We start from the raw sequence: 24,232 nt of genomic DNA on the forward strand, positions 1-24,232 counted from the left end.
TATAATGAAAAATAAGAAAAAGGTAAGATGTGCTGGTTTTGTCTGAGGTGGAACTAATTTTCTTTCTAGCAGTTCATGTGGGGCTATGTTTTGGATTTGTGCCAAAAACAGTGCTGATAACATAGGGATGTTTTAGTTACTGCTGAGTAGTGCTTACACAGAGTCAAGGCCTTTCCTGCTCCCCACACCTCCCCGCCAGCAAGCAGTCTGGAGGTGCAGGAGAAGTCCGGAGGGGACACAGCCAGGACAGCTGACCCCAACTGACCAAAGGAATGTCCAATACCATATGATGTCATGTTCAGCATATAAAGCCGGAGGAAGAAGGAAGGGTTTGGGGGAATGTTTGCAGTGACGGCGTTTGCCTTCCCACGTCACCATTACATGCAATGGAGCCCTGCTGTCCTGGAGATGGCTGAACACCTGCCTGACCATGGGAAGTGGTGAATTAATTCCTTGTTTTGCTTTACTTGTACACACAGCTTTTGCTTTACCTGTTAAACTGAATTTATCTCGACCCATGTTTTTGCACTTTTACCCTTCCAGTTCTCTCCCCCATCCCATCATGAGTGGACTGAGTGAGTGGCTGTGTAGGGCTTAATTGCCAGCTGGGGTTAAACCACAACAGTAGATTAAAAATCAAGTCACAAACAAGATAAAAATAAATCCTAAGAAGACAAAAGCAATCATATTTAATCAGACCAAAGGTCTATTAGTCCAGTATCCTACGGTTGTCAGTGGCCTCAGTTTGTACTGAGATACAGTATAAGTACAGAACAAAATATTTGATATTTATGACTATCCAGCTGCCAAGCACTTATATTTTTATTTAATTATTATTAATCAAATCATTAATCATTATAATTAAATATAATAATAATATGCAGAAGCAAAATATTAATGCTTCAGCTTTTCCTAAAAAGGTAAAAAATCTAGAGTCATCAGCATAGACACTTCATAATAAATGTCTTACCTCATATGCATAGCCCAAGGAAGAAAACTGACTCCTGAAGCAGTCAAGTTTGTACGCACCCATGAAGACTAAGCAGCGGATGATTTCCAAAATTCCTGCTTTAGGCCTAGAAATGGGAAGTTCTTCAGATTAACATCCAACCTTTTATTCTTTGATAACTTGAATGAAAAAGAGAATGTAGAAATAATCTGATGTCTTGCACTTATACCAAGTTGTCTTTCTTAACCTTATAATTTTTAAAGTTTACACCTTACATGGACTTGTAAAACTGAATTTGCTGGGAGTGAGAATACTCACACACATATAGCTATTGTCTTTTGACAATACTCAACACTTCTACATAAATAGTCCAGAATCTTTTCAGAAGTGTATTTCTTTAAAGTTTTACTGATTCACATTCATAATTCCCTAAGCTATACACATCCTTGTTATATTGATAGATTTTTACCTATCCTGAAAGAAACTGTTTAATCCATATAAGTGAAAGGTATTCCCTTCTGAAAATAAAATGACCAGCACATGCAAAGAAGAACCGGTACCTCAATCTCAAAGGAAGCTTCTATCCCACACTTCTGCTTTGGCAGGTCAAATAGCTTCTTTGTAAGAAACTGTAGCTGATATTTAGTCTTCTGTAGGGTCATATTGCCTGTAAGGACTACATCCATACTGTACACCTCACTGTGCAGGTATATTTAAGATCCAATTTGATTTGAATCTCTGCTGATTAAATCTAGTCTTAGCACCATTCTTCACATGATTTTGAGTCTACTCTGAGCTACACTGTGTGTTTTTCATATACCACTACTGTATCTGGCACCTACAGCATGCAACACAGAACTGACATAATATGGTTGCAGTGTGAACTTGAGCAGCCCTGGGACAGCCTGCAGGTCTCACTGGTCTGCCAGTCCCAAACCCAGAGATGTGAACCCAACAAATACAAGAACAGAAGTGAGTAGCCCATCCCTAACTTTTCTGCAAGCAACAATAGATAAATTGGTAATTGGTATGGGAACACTCCTAGGTTTAGGTGCTGCCTAGCTATATGCTATTTTCTAGTCAATAGGCAGCAACATATGTATTTGATTCTATCTATATTCATCTTTGCATCTTACCTGTTCTCCACAACTAGTCCCAAACAGGCCAGGGAAAGAATGATAAAGCCAATTCTCAGGAGAACAGTTCCCTGTGATAACATAGAATCATAAAATCATAGAATAGTTAGGGTTGGAAAGGACCTCAAGATCATCTAGTTCCAACCCTCCTGCCATGGGCAGGGACACCTCACACTAAACCATCTCACCCAGGGCTTTGTCCAACCTGGCCTTGAAACACCACCACGGATGGAGCATTCACAACTTCCCTGGACAACCTATTCCAGTGCCTAACCACCCTAACAGGAAAGAACTTCCTCCTTATATCCCATCTAAACTTCCCCTGTTTTAACCCGTTACCCCTTGTCCTGTCACTACAGTCCCTGAGGAAGAGTCCCTCCCCAGCATTCCTATAGGCCCCCTTCAGACACTGGAAGGCTGCTATGAGGTCTCCAGGAAGCCTCCTCTTCTCCAGGCTAAACAGCCCCAACTTTCTCAGCCTATCTTCATACGGGAGGTGCTCCAGTCCCCTGATCATCCTCGTGGCCCTCCTCTGCACTTGTTCCAGCAGTTCCATGTCCTTTTTATGTTGAGGACACCAGAACTGCACACAATACTCCAGGTGAGGTCTCACAAGAGCAGAGTAGAGGGGCAGGATCACCTCCTTCGACCTGCTGGTCACGCTGCTTTTGATGCACACAAAGAACTCATTTAGAGAAACTTTCTGAAGAGAAATTCAGCTTTAACAGAACAGTAGCTTCAGCTTCCTCAGTCAGTGATGTTAGTGCCTGCTTTTAAAGAAATCTGTTACTTTAAATTTTACAACCAAAATACCAGCTCTGCATAGCACACTTACCTGGAGTGCTACATACAGCTGTCTCCTGAATGCTGTATTTCTAAAATAATGATTAAGATACTCCCTTCTGCACTATGTGTTTTCCCCAAGTTACTTGGTTCTCTTATGCCTTTACTCAAGAGGGAGCAAACTTATTTCTAGATAAAAATCCCAGCAGCCCTCATCGTTTTCTTCATTTTATGTTACCAGGTCTTTAAAACAGTCATCTATAAATCCCAGTGGATATCAAAACAAAACATTGGTAAGAGTAAGAATTCATATGACATGACAATATGACCATAGTTAAGAAGAAACAAAATTAATGTTGTCCCTTCATGACAACTTGACACTTGGTTCCAATTCAGCAAAACATTTCAACTCATACAACTAACTTCAATCAGACTTAAAACACTTTCAAACATTAATAGGTGTATTAGTACTTGGATGAGGACTTAAATCTAAATGATATAAACAAAACTCAGGAAAACAGATATTATTTTCATTGTGAAGGTTGATTTTTTCTTTTCATTTATTAAATGTTTATGTATTCTACACAGCTGCCCTTGAAAATCAAATATTTAACCAGTTTTCTTGTTCCCTCCCTGACTTCCTTTCAAATATTAGTTTTGAAAAGCCTTTGTTTCTTCATTTAAAAAACAACAAAAAAGCCCAAAACAAAAGTAGTGGATCTGGCTGAGTTACAGGAATCTTTTTGGGCTTCAATAGCATTAAGGTTTATGAACAGCATCTTGCACGTCAAGACTATAGGCACTGGAAAAATAAAAATCTAGGCATGCCTGCCCTGATTTCAATAAATCCCACTCGGTTAAATGCCCACCTTCCTTTGGTGGTGGCCCCTACCCCTCAAAGAGATGTAAAGTATCTGTGAGCGTGGGAGGCCACAAGAGGATATTCTCAAATTTTACAGCTGTGTGAACTTACAGTGCCCATGTTTGTAAAACAGATCAAACCACACACTCAGTTGGGGCAGGTTTCTGTTGTTTTACTGAAGAATCACAAGCACCTACTTAGATATCCTTAAGAAGCAGTTACTGAAAAACAAAATTCCACAATCCCAGCAATACGCAAGCTAAACAGCAGCCCACCAGTTTACAAGCCAGAACACACTTCTCACAAACGACACCTGTCAAGCCACTCTGTTGCACAGGTTTATACGAGGATATATCAAGTTCATTACTGCATTGCTATGTTTCCAATCTGTTTCAACCCTCCTCATGATAAACTTGCAAAACCTCAGACGGATGATTACCACCATCTACCTACGTGTAGACCTTGAGAAAGGATATTTTTATGCTTTTCTTATGATCTTACCCTGGGCATATGCTATTGGTGCACCACTGGAGAGAGGATATTCAGCTAGATATTGAACTGCGGGGGGACTTGGTATAGCAGTTATGTGCTGAGATTCTCACTTAAGTAAAGTGGGTTTATAATCCTTTTTCAAGGTTTGTATCACTTGGAATAAGTTTGCGAATTCCAGACAGACTTTTTAAAATTTGTCAACAAAAGATTAAACCGAGGGTGTTTCTTTTTGAAAACTTCAGTTTCTAGAATCTGAAAATCCCACAGATGTTCTAAGTTCAGAAGGCTTTGCATTATTAACATGAAGCAATTTGTTCTGAAGTGACAACACTTTTGGAAAGTCTGGGGTTTTTTTTTATAAAAATCAGGCACAGACTCTATTTAAGTTTAATTAGTAGTTCTTAAACTGCTCATCTAATCACAGTAAATTCAACCACCACTTCAGCTTCCTGTAGAAACTGGGTCAGAGAAAAATTCAAGAACTGCATGAGGAAGAGCATGATTTGTCACAGGCACAAGGGAATTCATTCATGAATTTCTTAAAAAATGTTTTGATATGTTTTTCAATGATTGTTACTTGTCAAATAGAGAAGTCTGTCAGGAACTAGGGCTGGAATTCAAGACTTTTTTTCTTAGAGACTATCCTCATCTTTAAGTTGGAGAATTATACCTTTTTTAAAACATAGTCCTTCTGGCCAGGTGGGTCTGATTTTGATTTGTTCCCCGTGCAATGCACTAGCTTCTACAGGCTGCCTTAAAAATGTTTCCACAAGGGTAGGGCACTATTCTGAGAAAAGGAACATAAGGTTTTGTATCCCCTTTAGGAAGGAAAGACAACTAAACATCAAATCCAGGTTTCAAGCAACTCACAATACAACATATGGGTAAAACTACACTTTATGGAAAACGAATGAACCTGCAATGGTTTTGAGACAACAAATGTTAGTATGTGTCTTCAGGAAGAATCCAGCAGTACCTGCGATGAATGCATATGGGTGTCTCCAATTTCTAATTCAAAAGAGCTGTATTATTTCACATTCCCCTGCCCTCCCAGTGTTTCCAAACTGGTTAGCATTAGACAATCAATTACGAGGTCCTAGGTAGCTGGGTTTTCTTGTGTTCCAGTTTCAGAAAACTCAGATGCTGATTCATTCTACCTTACATTAAGTACGTTTACTGAAGTGCCTAAAAACCCGTTATTAGCCTAGGCTTTCTCTGTAATCAGTGGAGAGAGAGCACCTTCTGAATTATTATATTTCTTGTCACTCACTGGACTGCAAATCTAGAGGCTAAATTTGGTCCCTGCACCAAGAGTTGGATTTGAGTGGATGATGGAAACACTTCGCCAAAGCAGGCACTTTGGGATCAACTTCTCTAATTAATTTTTAATTCCTTTCTTTGCTTAAAGATATATTTCAATTACTATTTCTAGAAGAGTAGGAAAAGATATTTTAAAGTTAACATATTTTCAGGAAACAATAGCAATTTTTAGTATTATTGTTCTATTATATTGTTACTGATTGACCCTGAAATACGGTAAGTTTGATATTAGAGACACTAATATTGTAATTCAGATTGCAGCTTTTTCTCCACAAAGAAAGAAAAGACTAAATACAAGAATTTGGAGTGTGATCCTGCAAAATTATCTTCAGCATTTTCTCTAAGATGTGCAAAATTGGAGCCTGGACTTATCATTTGACTCTCCACATTTATCTAACCACAGAAGAAAAAAGCATAGATTAAGAACTTGAAAGGAAATTAATAAATTGCAGTTCAGTTTAAAACACGGATTTCCAGTAGGGAAAAAAAAAAAAAAAAAAAGAAAAAGAAAATAGAAATACATTTTAACTTATGTTAGTAACTCAGAAGAACTAAAGCAACTTTGTAATTTAGGAAAATTAAACTCAAATATAAGAAAGCCTTTATCTTTAAATGGTTAAAGTGCTATATAATAGCACTTTTTTTGGCATAATAACTACCTGAGCCATGCACAATCACATTTTACAGATTCTGTTTTTCAGGTCAATTTGCATTTCTTTTCAGATGCTCTCCTACTTGAACCATAACACTTTCAACACTAGCTGTCTGTACAACTTCATACAGTCCAATGCCACCTGTGGCTCAGAATGTGAAGGACTGGAGGACCCTAAAGAACAACCCACAGGTTACAGTTAATTGCAGAGTTAACTGGCACTATCATCACATTCACACAGATACATGGCACTGTAATGGCTGAGTACAGTGTTGCAGCCTTCCACTTCCCAAGTCTTCAGCTTTCTGGAGTGATGAAAGGTGAGACATAAAGCCTTACTGGGAACCATGAAGGCATAAGTTACCCTTCACTGTAGATACATGCACCACTTTCACATACAGTAAAAAAATATGTTCCTTCATTTGTGCTCCTAGTCAAGGACTACCAAGAATTTTGTGGTAAAATACGTCATGATGCCATTTGGGAATAGCAGCTTTTAGAAAAACAGCCACGTAGCATAACTTTTAGCATTATTTGTTTGCTTCCATAACTTTCTCTTTATAGCTCCAGTGGTATAGTTACACGCTGCTTGATTCTTTTATTTACTTTCAAACATATATCACCCTATGAAGTGGATACTGGCAGCCGAGGCATTCATTTTCTAGGCATTACTCTACCAAAATCAACAAAATACTCAGTGGGTTATATCACTAAAGTAAACATCATACATTAAATCTACACACTGCAATTTGCAGTGTGAAAAGAATGTGTCTTTTACACATTTGTTAGTGCCAGCATCCTCATTCCACTTAAACATAATATGCATGGATGTATATATAAAATAAATTATGTATTTATATACTGGAGTATTTGTATAAACAGAGAAGCCTGCGTGACCACAGCAGGTTCCCCAATCACAAGTCAGCCACAACTTTGCAATGTGGTTATTGGCTGCAATCAATCAGAAAAAAATATTTCTGTTGGATTTCGATTTCGTCGAAAGCTTAAAAATATCTCAGAGCCTTTATAAAAAGGGGGGGGGGGCTGTTATAGAATTTGAGAAGTTTACATGCCTTTGTAATCAACAGAATGCCATAGCATTATTATTTTATACTTTTTTAGAAATAAAAAATAATTCATTTAAATGAAGGAAACATGTTATTCCAAGTGTGTATTTAGATGAACATTGAAATATTCCAATTTGACTTTAATATTTCAAATAACTTAGATTGATTTATTCCTTTTGAAGAGTAACATGGATGCTTTTTCTCATCCTGATGAATTCTGTTTCAAAAGAACTGCTAGGAATTATGTCAGCACATTTCATGAGTTAACAGATGCCCTGCTGTCATACATCAGACACTTTCAATATTCAAATTAATTATGCTAATACAACTCTATGAAAATGGTAACGTTAGGTGTCTTACTATGAATTTATTTTAACTCAGAATTACTAAAAAACTTAGCAATATTCCATATATACTACTTGGTTATGTCCTGCTGAATGGATATATTATTTGTGTTCTCAGATTTTGAGATCTATCTTACCCTTTACTACTTTTCCTTTAACTGAAACTGCTCACATGTTCATAGCATTATAAGCACAATAAATGCTACAGTATCTATCAAAAGCTAAAAAAGACACTGCAAAATGTGTTTAAGGTACATTTCACTTTGATTTATGTGATACATGCAGTTCTGGAACTATGAGACTTTCACTTTGAACGTTCTGCAGTCTTACACTCCTAGCACTCTCTCTGGGACTGATCCAAATCCCATTTCTTCAAGGAGCTTTGGATCAGATATAGATGTGCAGAGCTCAGAAGTAATTTTTATTCTCTGGATGTGGTGCAGAGCACTATATAGAAAATAAACACTGCATCCTCTCTCCTGTGGAAAATATATATTTGTTCTTTATTGTTTTGCTCTTTTTATAAGTTAAATGTAGGTCATTCAGACAGACAGTATATGGTTGCTCTTTACAGATAGAGAAATTTAACACTTCTACAGGGCGTGAGACCAAACACTGAGCAACTGTAATCACTTGAGAAATGTAATAGCTGTGTGCTGTGTCTTATGGCTATTATGAAATGGAACTTATACCTAGAAATGAGGAAAACAGTCAACTGTCTCCATTTATGGAGCTATGCCACAGTTATGACATAATTCATAGCCAGACAGAAAGTTCCAGTTGTATCCATAGACATTGCATAACTCAGTGTAGTGGAAAACTGATATTGAAGAAAGATTTTTGCCAAGTAAAGTTACTCATACACAGGCTTCCTTCTCATGACAGCTTCCCTACTATACTGCAGAGCAATGCTGAAACTCTGCCTTGGGACCAGCACTTTCTACACCCACGCTGAAGGTTTATGCCCTGAGATGAGGTGCTTCTAGGCGTCTGTGCTCTCCTCCTTCTTTTCTTCTGCTTACTACCTTATTACATGGCAGTTTTGTGCGGAGAATTTTCTAGTTGGTCTCTATGATAAGTTCACAAGTGGTGGATATTCAGGATATTTCCTCCAGGACTGCAAGAATTTAGTGATCATCTGGGCTTGGGTGCATTTTTCAACTTCCCTTATTACTTATTCTTAAACAGCTGCAGTTATCAGAAGAGAAAATAATCTGGACCATCCATTTTTCCTTCCAGAACCAGAAAATGGCAAAAAGAGAAAAGAATACAATAGGAAAAAAATCATGAGCAGACTTCTTACTTCCCACTGCTAAAAGCAACAGCAACAAAGTAAAAAAAGACAAAACAAAACAAAAACTGAATAACCCCATCCCCAACACCCCCCTCACCCCCCACCCCCACCCCCACCCCGGTTTGATCCCTATGCAAAAATTATTTGCTTCTGGTATGTAGGAATCTAGAATCATATCTGGAAAATCTTGCAGAGGCATTTCTCAATATCAGATCATTGGCAATCATGCATACTGTGTATCTTGTATACATTGGAGGTATTTATCTTTACCTTTGGCTTAATTTCCTGTCTTCGAAAGTACTCAAAATAGACTAAGCCTCAGACAATTTAGTAATCTTCAAATTCCCTGCAGTTGCAGCATGACCCTTTATAGGGGTGAACACAATGTGTAGAATAACTTTGTATGAATCAGAAGAGTATGTCTGAGGTAGCTTTTATATTATATTGGGAATGCTGTGTAAAACACTCTTTAAACTTTTCTTGAAAATCACATCATTCCATTGGTCTGATGTGCTGCTCACACTATATCTAACCAAAAATGGGGCTGTGGGGGGAGACAGAGCTATAGCAGATAGTATATGCAGAACTGCCAGAGCTGCTATAAGCCTGCTGCCTCCTATCCCAAGAAATTATTGCAGGCAGAGACCTTCTCCTGTCCTTCTCACTCTGGAATACAAGAGGAATATCTCAGATGGAAGACCAAAACGTCAGTGTTCAGACAAGATTTCTGACAACTTTGAAATGGCTTTGCAGGCTTCTGGAATCCTTCATGGATGACCACAGCCAGTTATGTGAAAAAGACTTATTTCTAGAAATCTGCCTCTTGGCTGGATCCAGTCATGTTGGTCATGGGCAAAGCCACTGGGGTGCAGTGTGAGGGGCTGCTCCTCGGGCAAGGGGCATGGAGCTCGTGGCAGCCAGGGGACAGGGCCTGGCCCCAGCAGGAAGGGTGCTGTCCTGCACTGTCCATTGAGGTGGGCAGCGGACAGTAACCACCGTTAGCTCAGGGTTGGAGATCATCAGGTGAGTGTGCTGGGACAAAGCAGCTTTGAAGGCAAGCAGAGACTGAAGAACCCAGGGAGCCCCTGGCACCCTCACAGAAGGCCTGCGGCAACATGGCTGGCACAAATACAAGGCTTTAATCACAGTGGTTTCAGAAAGGGCTTAAGAAGAAGGCCCAAGGGCATTTTATCCATATGACAGATTTTTGTGTTGTTTTGGTAGGTCTTTGACTGATTTGTGGGAATATTAAATGTATTAAAATTATGTTTCATAACTAGAAGATCTTAGCTGTATTAAAGAAGAAAGAGTTGTCAAGGGTGGAAGAATGAAAAGGAGATTGGAAGGCTGAAGCCATGGAAGCAGTTAATGTCCTGCTTCTTGAAAGGCAGAAGTGGCCTTCACAGACTGTCAGATATGGATGGAGGAACCATCTCATATTACAAGGGAGATCTTATCAGCCCAAATGCAAGGTGGTAAATATGTACCTCTCCCTGCTCTATTTCTATCATTGCTGTTCTATGCTCAAAACTGGAAAAAAGATTTGCCCTGAGTCTGTGCTCCTCCAATTTTGAACTTCACTTTTGAACCGCAATTTTGAACCAAGCTTTCCATCTTCAACCACGACAAAACCTTTGCAATCTTCCTTCTGAAGCCTGGGCAATTAACAATATGAACAACCTTGACATCTTAAAATCTACATAGTTTCATGTCTGAGGTACATTTTTCCTCTTATGAGGTCCTAAAAATTGAAGCTCACATATATGTCTTCTATGGAACACACATTATTTTTTTTGTTTAATTGCTTAAGTATATTCATCTATAATTAACTGAAATGGTTACTAAATAATGTTTAATGAATAATAGAAAACATATTTATTATGTGTATCCATTTATGTTGATTCTTTTTACAGAATCTAGTTGTTATTTTAATAGTTTAAATAAGATATGAGTCAGGCTGTAGATCCTCTATTCAATGCTTCATTACTTCAACATGTTGTGCACGATATAACTGTTAGCATGACATACTGTCTTATAGAGATTACTTACAGTCACAGCAGCAAGGAGTTCAGTATATAAGTCCATTATTACAGCAAAATGTACAACTGCATAGCAATCAAGATAAACTGGTATACTTGGATTGAAGGGAACTTCTTTTCTAGTGATCTGTATGAAGCAAAACAGATAACAGCTTTTGACAATGACCTGCTCCAGCCTGTTATTTCTTAGTATTCTTTATACTTACAAACACAAAAATGGTTAAGGGACATAGATAATTGCACAAAGGTAATCCACTATTAGATTTATGTACTACCTAGTGTGAGACAGAGTTTAATGCTTTGTGTGTGTATGTTAACAGCTAAAAGAAAAAATACCGTACACTATAGAACAGTTTTGAAATCTCTTCAGGAAGTGAATAATGAAAAGATAAATAAAAAAAAAAATTCCCTTCAAATAAAAACACACAGCTAAACCCATTCATTTCCTTCAGTTTCTGTTCCCATTTCATCTTCCCCTATGCTTTATGACAGCTAATTTGCTAATTTCAAATTGCATGTGTAGAGTTTTTAATACTGATCCAGTAGCATTAAGAGGTCCAAGCAAATTACACAAAGCTGAAAGCCTGTGCATGTTCTATTTACCACTGGGATTTCCTCAGGAAGGCCAAGTCTAAATTTGCCTGGTCCCCAGCCTGGCCCTTTGAATAGGACAGAAAGCTTGTTGCAGAGTCCAGGTGTGGCCCAAAATGTGTTCCAAATATGAGCCAAGGGACGTAACTGAAAAAAAGAGCAAGTAATTTTTCATTGTTGGTAAAATAAAATTTAATAAAACATTGTTTTATTATTTACTTGAAAATTAAAAATGAATTTTTGAGTCTGTAGAGAGAATAAATTAGGAGTAGATGAAGAGAGTCAGAAGTTCAGAAACCCTGACAAAAATAGTTAGGAGCCATGTCAAGTCCTTGGTTTATAGTGAGGATTACAATGACTCCAGCTCAGAGGAAAACCTGTCTCTCCTGTAATTAATCCAGAGTATTTAACAGTATATTGTATAGCTATATTTATGGTAGTTTTAACTTAGAATTTGGTTATGGGGACCTTGACATGACATATTCTCAATAACAAAATTACTTAATATCTGACTGTAATGGATATAACTGCACAGACTCTGGCCATCCTTCCAGCTTCCAGCCCAGACACCCCTGCAGGTAGAATTTCTCATTCTTTCAGATACCTTCTGGGGTGAACAGTCATGAAAAGCAAGTGGAGACTTCAATACTACTCAGTCCCTGAGGTTTTTACAGAAATTTTTTATTCATCTTAAGTGAAGCCTGGACCAATAAATCTGAGAAGCACCACACTAAGTTTTGGGGGGGATTTTTTGTTTGTTTGGTTTTTGGTCTGTTGTTTTTTTTAATTATAAAACTATATTCAACCTATTCTGCAGGTTTTGCTGATATCATGATGTTTGCTATATAATGCTGTCAACATAAACATTCTGGAGTACTCTGAACAGCAAACAAGCAGAAGACAAAAAAATAGTAAAGGTATTACAACATGCAGTTATTTATGAAATAGCAATATTTAGAGAAGACAAACAACAGGTTAAACATATATTTTTGTCTTTGCTTCACTGCATATTGCTCTGCATATGCCAAAATGGAAATCATTCAGTCCAAGGCCTGTTATAATACTATTGTAATTAGTTATTAATTTTACTGTATTATTTTTCATGTTGACTACACACTCTGCATATGCTCAATGAATCACTAGAAATACTTGTTTTGTAATTAAATACTGAAGAAATTGTAGATTATTTAATTGTGCATCAATGCAAGGATGGCCTCAACTGTGCCTAAGAGAGGAGTTTCTTTCAAATGCGAGTGCTTGTTAAAGATACCACAGTCAGTGATACAAATTATAGCACCTGGAGCATGATGGGATCAAATGAATTCACTGGATGTGTTAAACTGCACATGACTTTCGCATCTTCTGCCTCAAATGTTCTTGATGAAATGAGAAAAAAGAACAACCAACAATCACATTCAAAAGTATACATATTTTTGCCACACTAACTAAATACGAGACAGAACACCTTTTTTTACTTACCAAATACCCTGTCCCAGATAATGAGTGTGCCACCATAATTTCTGTCAATGCAATAAGGATTTCTGCCTACTATAAAAATCACTTATGAGACCAGTAATTCATATAGAAGAATACATGCTATTGAATTATGAAGTGAAATCTTCATCATTAGCATCAATTTATAAACAAAAAAAAATTAAAAGGTAGTTAACCCACCACTTCTAATATGCTGTAATTGTTTCTTTCTTAATTGTTCTCTTTCTACTTAGGTTCAAACATAGTAATTATATGTGTCACACCCAAAATTCCTGTGAAATGGAAGGATTAATTTGGAGAGCAAACTCAATTCAAAATATAAAGACAAATTAAATAGCAGACAAAAAAATAATTTCATAATTTTTTACCTAAGAAAATACATGCCAAATACATTTATGCACAATCATCTCATTAATGGCTTTCAGCTGTCTCTATCTTCTATTCCATATAGAACCATAGAATCAACTGGAATGGAAAACACCTTTAAAACCATCAAGTCCAACCTTCACCCCACCACTGCCAAGGTCACACCACTAAACCATGTCACTCTCTGATCCTGCCTTATTATTATTCATAGAATCATAGAATCATAGAATAGTTAGGGTTGGAAAGGACCTTAAGATCACCTAGTTCCAACCCCCCTGCCATGGGCAGGGACATCTCACACTAAACCATACCACCCAAGGCTTCGTTCAACCTGGCCTTGAACATGGAGCATTCACAACCTCACTGGGTAACCTGGTAATTAATTACCTCCCTGGTAATTAATTAACTTCAGTGTGAGGGAAACTGATCCTCCTATCTGTTTTCTGAGGAAATGGATTTGTATATCATATAAGTCTTCCATCAAAAGTATGAGCAAAGAAACATTGATTACATATCCCCAAATTTGTGGAGACTGTGTGGAGAAACTCTACAGCACTTGATCAGCTCCAGGGCGATTCTGCTCGACTCCGGTCAGGGTCAAGGGATTAGTTTGGATTTACAGAACAGCAAATAAGAGCAAAGTGTGTCCCTCCAGGATTACCAGTACTTGTGCAAATTTTAAGGATTAGACACTTACAACATTGCAGTCTTTTTAAAAGGTCTACACAGTGCCATAAACACTTTACACCTGGAGGATATAATAAATATTAATAACATCCTCTGTACCAATAATTGCATTTGAGTCTGTTTCCAATTATTTTGTTCTTCCATGCCCTTATTACTTTTTTACTTGTTATCTCTGCACACTGAATGACCTAGGGGTATCTATGAAATCCACTTCTATTCCTCTTCAATGATCATGACATTTTTCAGTATGCAATGGAGTTATTAATCGAATTGAAATATGCAGTATGGTCTGGAATGCCTCTGAATATTGATGAAAAATCAATCATCATGCACTTGTGTGAAGTGAGATTTTTCAATAATTCAGAAAGCGGAAACCAAACTCCACTAAAACATTCAACAGTTCTTCATAGAATCATAGAACAGTTAGGGTTGGAAAGGACCTCAAGATCATCTAGTTCCAACCCCCCTGCCACAGGTAGGGACACATCACACTAAACCATCCCACACAAGGCTTCATCCAACCTGGCCTTGAACACCACCAGGGATGGAGCATTCACAACTTCCCTGGACAACCTATTCCAGTGCCTCACCACCCTAACAGGAAAGAACATCCTCCTCATATCCCATCTAAACTTCCCCTGTTTAAGTTTTAACCTGTTACCCCTTGTCCTGTCACTACAGTCCCTGACGAAGAGTCCCTCCCCAGCATCCCTATAGGCCCCCTTCAGGTACTGGAAGGCTGCTATGAGGTCTCCATGCAGCCTTCTCTTCTCCAGGCTAAACAGCCCCAACTTCCTCAGCTTATCTTCATATGGGAGGTGCTCCAGTCCCTTGATCATCCTCGTGGCCCTCCTCTGGACTTGTTCCAGCAGTTCCATGTCCTTTTTATGTTGAGGACACCAGAACTGCACACAATACTCCAGGTGAGGTCTCACAAGAGCAGAGTAGAGGAGCAGGATCACCTCCTTCAACCTGCTGGTCACGCTCCTTCTGATGCAGCCCAGGATACGGTTGGCTTTCTGGGCTGCGAGCGCACACTGTTCATTTTCTCATCGACCAGCACCCCCAAGTCCTTCTCCACAGGGCTGCTCTGAATCTCTTCTTTGCCCAATCTGTAGCCATGCCTGGGATTGGTCTGACCCAGGTGTAGGACCTTGCACTTGTCATGGCTGAACTTCATAAGGTTGGCATCAGCCCACCTTACAAGCGTGTCAAGGTCCCTCTGGATGGCATCCCTTCCCTCCAGCATATCAACCGAGCATGGTGTCATCGGCAAACTTGCTAAGGGCGCACTCAATCCCACTGTCCATGTCAGCGACGAAGATTTTAAACAAGACCGGTCCCAACACCGACCCCTGAGGGACACCACTCGTTACTGGTCTCCAGCCGGACATTGAGCCATTGACCACAACTCTTTGTGTGCGGCCATCCAGCCAGTTCTTCATCCACCGAGTGGTCCATCCATCAAATTGATATCTCTCCAATTTAGAGAGAAGGATGTCATGTGGGACAGTGTCAAATGCTTTGCACAAGTCCAGGTAGATGACATCGACTGCTTTACCCTTGTCCATCAGTTCTGTAGCCCCATCATAGAAGGCCACCAAATTGGTCAGGCAGGATTTCCCCTTAGTGAAGCCATGCTGGCTGTCACCAAGCACCTTGTTGTTTTTCATGTGCCTTAGCATGCTGTCCAGGAGAATGTGCTCCAAGATTTTACCAGGCACAGAGGTGAGACTGACTGGTCTGTAGTTCCCTGTGTCTTCCATTTTCCCCTTCTTGAAAATGGGGGTTATATTTCCCTTTTTCCAGTCGTTGGGAACTTCACCTGACTGCCATGATTTTTTAAATATGAACAATCATAAAAGGTAACAGTGCCTTTTCACACATTCATTGTTTGAAGTTGAATGAAAAAGCATGTTAGTGATTGACAAGTTGATGACGTCCTAGTAGTCACAGAAGGAAGAGATATTTTTCTATCACTCTTCATATTTAGAAACATCGAACTGTATTTCTGAATGTCTTGAAGTATCCTGGCTTAATTTCTGCTCAGTAATAAAACCTAAATGTAAAAACTTTAAATATCAGTAATAAAAAAGGTTTTAAAATATTGTAAAATTTCTAACTCAACAAAGACTATTTTTGAAGCAACGATCAAAATTTAAATCCTTCTGTAAAGCTATTTTTACAATACGATTCCAGTCCCTAATTATTATTAAACAAATAGTGACCACTAAAAAAAAAACCCACTAAGGAATTAGAGTTTACACTTTTAGCTTACCATGATGAACTCCGTGATGACTGGGAGTATTAAGAATCCACTCCAGAGGCCCAAGGTTGGTAACAACCTTGAAAAAAAAAATGCTTCAATGAATTTGAAAATACTGTATAATATGAAGATGGAAGGGAAAGAGAGAGAGGAAATGCATAAAGAGGACATTCATCTTAAGAAGAATTGCATAAAAAAACAAGATTGCAATTTTTCTGTCTGAACCATTTCACTGTTAAAAGAATTTCACTGACATTTTTTATCCATATCCATTGGCATTGCTTGGGATCCAGTGTAACTTTAAGATCCCAATTATGTGAACAGTTTACATCTGCAAATAGCTGTCACTGACCCAGAAACAAGTACTCCTTCCTCCTTCAGTAGCTTTGATTGTTTGTTTCTTGTATCAGTGACCTTCTTTTACCACAGCACAAATGCAGAAATAGAATTTAAAGAAAAGCCCTGATTTGGGAACTGATGCAAGTTAAAACTAATTTTGTTTTGTTTTTCTAAATTAGTTTCATTGAATCAGTTCCTGAATCTGGTCCAACATGCAGTCACAAATAAACTGGCAAGACTCAGAGGCATGAAAAGAAAGACCAGCATAAACTTATAGTAGAGCACTGATCTAAGGCAATGATTCCGCAGTACAGAAAATCCAAGCCTTTATCATCTTTGTACCAGACCAAAATATAACTGAAAGTGTTGACTGCCATAAAAACACCCTAATGAGTCAAAATTTGTCAGAAAATGCTGATGAATTAAGTTTGTGTCACCAGGGTTTATGGCAAAGTAGGTACTCAGCTGTTTTATGGAGCCATAGGAAAGCAGCACTAGCTCTAAATATTGTGCTTTGGTTAGCTCAACAGAAGTGTGTGGATACCCAAACACAGCAACCATTGCTTAGTCCCAAACACAAAATCATCAGTGAGAAATAGGTGAAGTCACTGGATGACCAAAAAGTGTTTCTATTCAAGATATAGCCTAAAATTGTATTTATTCACTGCATCTATGACCATAACGTCTTGCAATTAAGACAAAAAAAAAAAAAAAAGGCAGCTAAATAAAAATGCTTAGACCTTCAGAAACAAAACAAAGAACCTATCACTTTGTCTTTTACAGAATTTAATAAGTAAATTTAATACTCATATTGTTGAAGTGGGTGACCTGTAATATAATAACAGAGATAATATTGGGAAACAACCCACTAAAGAGGCAGACCAGCATTACTTATGAGAGCAGTCCCATCATCTAAATAAATAAAAGTACAAGGATTTTTATTAACTTCAGGTTTACAGAGCAAAGTCTAAAATACTCTAGTTCCATTTATGTTTAATTTACACTTGTGAAAGTGAAAGTAGATCTGGACTCAAAAAGTAGATACAGGACGTTCTTCAGAAGTATTTAAATTTTTATGAGTCAGTCAAATATCACAATAAAAGGAAAAAATACATTTTGCTCATTTTTGTATTTAGCAAAAGCTAAAAGAATTTCTACTTAACAGGTTAAGTAAAGCACTTCTGTAATTAAAGGAGTATATAACTGAGTAAATTCCTTAGAGATAATTTGGAATATACGTCTCAAAATCCTGCACACATTTGCTTGGAAAAGCAGAATAGAGGGACAAGTTTGTTTTGTTTAAGAAAGAAGCTAAGAACAACGTAAGCAAGGCCACTATGTATTTCTCAGTTCTCCCTTAAGTTCAAGCCTGAAAAGATGACCTAAAGGTGAGAAACAATTCATCATTCATGCTAGCTCCATTTCCCACCTTTCTTAAGCAGAAAATCCTACTATTCTAAGCTATGTGAGATGAGACCACTAAATGAATTTAATGAGTTGAACGTCAGATTGAACTGCAGCCTAGCACCTGAGACAGCAGTGATTTACCTATTAAACCACACCTAACTTTGATCTACTTGGGTTTAATATATTGTTAGCTCAGTATTTTAACAATTTTTGTGAAAATAAGTCAAGTCTGTGCTAGGAGAGCAGGCAATCACTAAGGAACAGCAGTCTTCACTTTTAGCCTACAGATACAGTAAAATGTCCTTCAAGTCTTCAGTATACAATATATAAATTCATATTTAAAAATTAAAATTCATCTTTTCAAAGTCCATATAATACATCGGTATGCTAAAGGAACTTATGCAGAATTTTAAATAAATACTTCTGACTAATCATAGAGAAAGTATCTTCTTTGGAAAATGAAACCTCTCTCATCCTTTAAAAATAGACTTTCTTTGGGTGATGACATTTACAAATCTACTAAAATATCTTCTCAGCAGCATAATTAGGAATTGATACCTAAGCCTACTTTAGTTCATTATTCGGCCAACGTTACGTCCATTGCAAAGACATACACAATGATGGGAATATCATCTGAGATAACAATCATAACTGCATTACAACCACAGAACTCTGTACCTGACCATGCAAAAATCCAGCATGCTAAAACTAGCAATTTATGAAATCATCACTTCGGCTAAAACACATCAAAAATATTTTTGTTACCAGATAGTCAAAATCGTACAGGGTGTTATTTCTAGAAGCTTCCTTTGCTATCAATAGGTTTACTTCTATATATTTAGCACACTCCTAAAACAGAAAAACACGTTGTCAGTGGAAAATTTTTTGTGTCAAAAATCTGATCAGTGTTTTATAAACATATATTTTATACATCTATCCATATATCATTCTAATGAATAGAAACATACGGTATCTGGAAAACAAAAATAAGAACTGAAAAACCACGTACAGCTGAATGCCAGCAGCACCACATGGCAAACAACATAATTATTTTGTTGAATTTTTCTGTATTCTGCCATCCTACCTGGGGCAAAACAGGAGTTTTGCAAGATCTTTCACCAAAGTAAATTATCAAGGCTAGGACATTAAGAAAATTTTTGCCTGGTAAGATTCTGACCCTGTCATGTCAGGCTGACAGGAACTTACTGCAATCACAGTGAAAGGAATGAAATTTGCAGGAATCAACTTGTAACAAAATTTAATGTGGTTTAATAGCAGCCTCTTCAAAAGAATGCCTAACAGGCAATGAAGAAGACCAGCGGCAGGTAGTCCACCTACCTATCTACCTTTCAGCTGTCAGCCTACCCTTGCTTCTGTCTCTTCATTGTGTCCAGACATTTTCCTTGGAGAATGGCAATTGCAAAGTTGCTCATAAGTGTTCATGGTAGCAGTAACCAGAGTTGCAACCAGTCACCAAAGCATGTACACCACTAGGGCTCAGTGATTCAAGACTGCAAAACATTTTTATCTTAAAACAGCTTAGTATTCAAAACGGCTTTTTAGACAGAGATCTTTCACAATGTACACAGCTTTGGAAAAAAAACACCACAACCAACCAACAAACCAAACAAAACCAAAACAGTTTTAAAGAAAAATTCTAAAAATTAACAGAATATTTGTGATAAGAACAGCAGAACAGCTCAGGTTTTGTGGCTTGTAATCAGTATTTTAATTTAAAAAAAGGAAAATGTTTCTGCTACTATAATTTTTGTATGCAGTAGAAAGTTTTGTTTCAGACCTTTTTACCGGGAAGTGGTCTCACAATTAAAAAAAAATAAAAAGTGGAAATGTCATTATTCAATATCCCTATTGATTGTACTTCAAACCCTACTTCATATTACTGCAAGGAAAAAGAGTCTGCTTGTTAATATAAAATATTCTTGTTATTTATAGCATCATCTTGCAATGATTTTGGGAACACCGAAAAAATTGCTACCAATAGCTTAAACGTTGAAGTACCAAAACTGTTGTCCAACCTTATCTGTGTTTTGACCAATATGGCTGAGGGGGTTACATTTGTGTTTGTTCCCCTGATACAGACACCTACTGTTTAAATCAGTTCCTATCTCCAATTTTTCCTTTTACAATTAACACATCGTATGCACCACAATTCCCATGCCAGTGACCCACAAATGAACTGCAACAAAACTCTTTTCCTGTTTGTTTTGTTTGTTCTTCCACATCCCATAGCCACAAAATAGAATTTTTCACTTGCCAAAACACTTACAAACGGACTCAGTAAACTACATAAAAATCAGACATGTAGGTATCTTAAGTACACCAGTTATAAAAGCTTTGTCAGATCTCTCCACAAAACATGTATTTGTTTTTCTTTCCTTTTAAAACAAAACAAAATAATAAAATCAATATTCCCTCCATTTTAGTTTGGCATCACTAAATAATAAAGCAGAATTACTGACAATATTTGAAGCAATTCCAAACGCACTTTAATAAATAAGGCAGGCTAAAAGCTGCATGCTTAGAAACAGTTTCCATACATTACTGAATAAAATATGCTGGAAGTGAAATCCTCATATATAATGAGAACTAAATGTTTTCTATAATAGTAGTTCTTATATAAAGATGTTTCCTTTGTGACAGCAATCCCTAGCCTAACGGAAAAGAATATTATGCAATATCTCTTCACGGCATGTAAGCACCCCCGTTTGCGGTCTCAGAGTTTGTCAGCACCAAGGGAAATCTTTATTGCCTGGTACCTGCACCACTTCAATGTAGTTCTTGTTTAAATAATGAGAAAAAATCGTGACATGAAATCCAAGGGAAACTTTACATCTTGTGTAACAACTCCTCCTGTCACCACTACAACATGAATCTTTACTTAACTCTGTTTCAACATGAATGCTAGGAAGGAATGTCAACCGAGTAGAGCAGGCAGTGTTTCAGTAAAACCGTTTGCATATGAAAAGTTCTGTTTTGTTTTGATTTTTTTTTTTTTCCTCTTTGAGTACAAGAAAAGCTGTTTGTAGTACAGCATTTCTTTTAATATTATTGTGTCACTGATCTGCAGGACAGGGAGTGTAAATTCATCTCTGTAGCATCATCAAAGGAGCACTCTGAACTTTGGAATTTCTGTTAGACTAGTAGGTAGTAAAACACATATTACTACTGATTTCCTCATCAAAATGAAGATTTTTATATCCAGTATATAAATCGATATCTCAGACAGTCTGGTGGGGAAACTTAAAAATAAGACCCTAATTACATTCCCCAGTAGAGGTGCTGTGTTAATTCAGGACAACACACACATGTATTTATACAGATGGCTCTGGTGATCATATTTGCCATGTGAAAACTCTACAGGGAAGCTGGAGAAAAGCGGAACTCCTAGGATTTGTGCTTGTCTGCCAGTTTCACACTTTGAAATCCCCGGCAAACCCTGATTTATACACCACCAACTGTTTTCCTGTCTGATTAGGCAGTTTTCTACTCCAGTAAGCATGTAAAATGGATGTAGCCAAATTTCCACACTAAGGAGCAAATAAAACAATATTTATAGTTTTGAAATAAAACAAGTGAGAGGAATCAGGCCTGTTGGGATCATAAAGAGTTTCATAGGGGGTGAATTTCTGATAAACTAGGATTGAGGAACGGGAGGTGAAAGCCTAATTTTAATGGATAGTCTGGTTTATTATATTTATATAATAAACACACAGACTTAAGAAATATGTTTATAATAAATTGTCTTGAGGCAGGCCATTGTCACTTTTCATTGTTTTACACCTCAACCAGGAGATAAGGTTTGAATCAAATTGGCATCTCACATGAATATTTCAGTTAACACTTTCAGTAAGTGGATTCAACTTTTTTTTTTTTATTTTCCTTTAAAGGTCCCATTAAGCCTTGTGGGAAAGATGAGCACATATAGGAAGTTTCCATCAATTTGCACACTAAAAATGAGAGAAACTACACTAACTGGTTGTTTTAATTGCAATATAACAAATAGAGGAGGAAGTCACCTTTCAGTCATGTATCACGTTAAGCATTTTTAACAAACTCGAGGAGAAAAAATGCTATACAATTTCAGTACTTTTCAGCAGCTTGACAAACACATGCTGGCAATTGAAAGGGGAAAAAAACACCCAACAAAACAACAAAAAACTAAACCAGAACATAATAAATAATAAATCTGTTTGCCAGTCCTGAAAAAAAAAAATATAGCCAAGTGTAGCTTTTCACCCTCTCCTTTAAATAGATCAAAATATAGGCAGCAGCCTACCCTTTATGTTTTATCAAATAAGGATGCTTCAAATTTTCTGTCAGCTTCAAAGCCATTTAGATAGACTCTCAGTGAATACAGGTTAGAAGAAAAACTGAAGAGTATTACATGCAATATACTAAGATGTTGTGTTTGTTTTTTCTTTGACAGAGAGCAGTATCTCTAACTTATCTTCTTATTAATGTGGTTATTATGTTAAAATTATTTGGTAAACAAGTTATTTAGATTGCTTTGCAGGATGCAGAATGTACTGAAATGCACTGCATCTCTAAGTATCTAATTTCATTTTTATCTTCATAATTCTCCAGAGACATAATAGACACAAGTGGCCTAAGTAAAATTCTTGAAGTACAATTTTTAGTTATAGGGTATCTACAGGTACATTAAAAATATTCAGTCCCACTGCTGCTGAAGTAAGCATTTCACAGCTATCTCTTGCAAGAAGAGTCTTTGGTGTAAAGACCAGAAGCCAACATTCAAACACAAAGACTTCATTGTTATGGTTAAAAGGCAGTTCCTGCTTATGCTCTTGTCACATAACTTTTCATTTTTGGTCTCACCAGTGACCCAGCTTCAACAAAGAAAGGGAAGGGTTCTTCTGCCTGGAGTTCTGCCCATCAATGCAAATCACCAATGCAAGCCGATTATCGTGGTTCAGCCACTTTTTGAATGAAAATTATTATGGCGCCTGTGCCGCATTTTGCACTCAGAGCTACTACGTGCAGAGCACTAAGCTCATTGAAACGACTTACATATTTTTAAGCCTCTCTCTATACTGCAGTTCAGTTGAAAGAAAAGCTAGATAATATTAAAATACTTAACTCACTGTGTCAAAGCACTTATGGGTAGACTCAGATACCTAAAAGTGCCAAGGAACACATAGTTTTTAAATAGCAGGCTTATCCTGGGGCTACTAGCTAGTAACGTTGGCTCTCCTAATTGTCTGAGGTCCTAAGCACCAAGGAAGGAACTCCAAACCTCATCCCACTATGTTTTTCCTGATCAAACTGTGCTCAAGTGCAGCCTATACTTAGCAAGACAGTGTGCTCTCTTACGAATGTTTTCTCTCTTGTTATTCTTCTCATTTAAACCAAAAGGCAGCTATATGCTTTATGTATGAAGCAAGATAATACTTTCCTCCTCTCTTAGGGGGAGTGAAACATGGAAGACTGGAACACATTTTGCATTTATTGCTAGTATTTCCGCTTAGTGATAGTGTCATTAGCTGCGCTCTTCTCCGCGCTCTGGAAAGTGCAATGATGATAAGACTTTCATCCTGCAGGTTGGTCAGAAAATCTAATAAGCCATTTTGGCAGACAGGCTGGATTGAAACCATGAGATGTCTTTGTTTCTTAGAATCATATTTGAGTTTTATTGTCTATATTGTGTGTGTATGCATATATCTTATGTGGACCTACAAAGGCACTGTCTGCATTAAAGAAAGCATTTTTATCTCCGTGATGCTTACTGATTTATTTGTTCTCCTTCCCTCCACAGTAAATGCTTGAGTTGCGACTTGGCAGCAGGAGAACAACGGATTTCTGGATGATAAAAGCACCAACTATCAAGAATGGGATCAGAATTTTTTTTTATAAGCCAAAATTTTTTTCTTTATGTAAATCAGTGATTAGTTCATTCCCCATTGGTTTTAGAATAATTTCTTGAATCTTTGTAACAGTGAGAAAATCCAGTTTCTAAAAGCCACTACACAATGCGTAGACAATGTGATCTGTTTCTAGGAATTCCACTTAAATCTTCTGCGTCACTGGGACTTGTCAGACACAATCTTGAACATCAGACTAGCAGAATAGCTGTAATCACCTTTAATTAGATTCATCTTTTTGGTG

The 24,232-nt window shown here is 37.4% G+C and overlaps 1 protein-coding gene across 1 annotated transcript in view; it reads right to left on the reverse strand.

Annotated features, from left to right (window-relative positions):
- AGMO (alkylglycerol monooxygenase) overlaps positions 1–24,232 on the reverse strand; it is a 181,090-nt gene that overhangs the window by 63,194 nt on the left and 93,664 nt on the right. The window contains 7 exon segments of the mRNA XM_065669216.1: positions 971–1,076; positions 2,086–2,172; positions 10,953–11,065; positions 11,542–11,676; positions 12,827–12,905; positions 13,005–13,074; positions 16,355–16,421. Of these exon segments, the coding sequence (XP_065525288.1) occupies positions 971–1,076; positions 2,086–2,172; positions 10,953–11,065; positions 11,542–11,676; positions 12,827–12,905; positions 13,005–13,074; positions 16,355–16,421 (657 nt within the window).

Source organism: Lathamus discolor, chromosome 2 (genome assembly GCF_037157495.1).
Source record: "Lathamus discolor isolate bLatDis1 chromosome 2, bLatDis1.hap1, whole genome shotgun sequence".
NCBI classification, from domain to species: domain Eukaryota; kingdom Metazoa; phylum Chordata; class Aves; order Psittaciformes; family Psittacidae; genus Lathamus; species Lathamus discolor.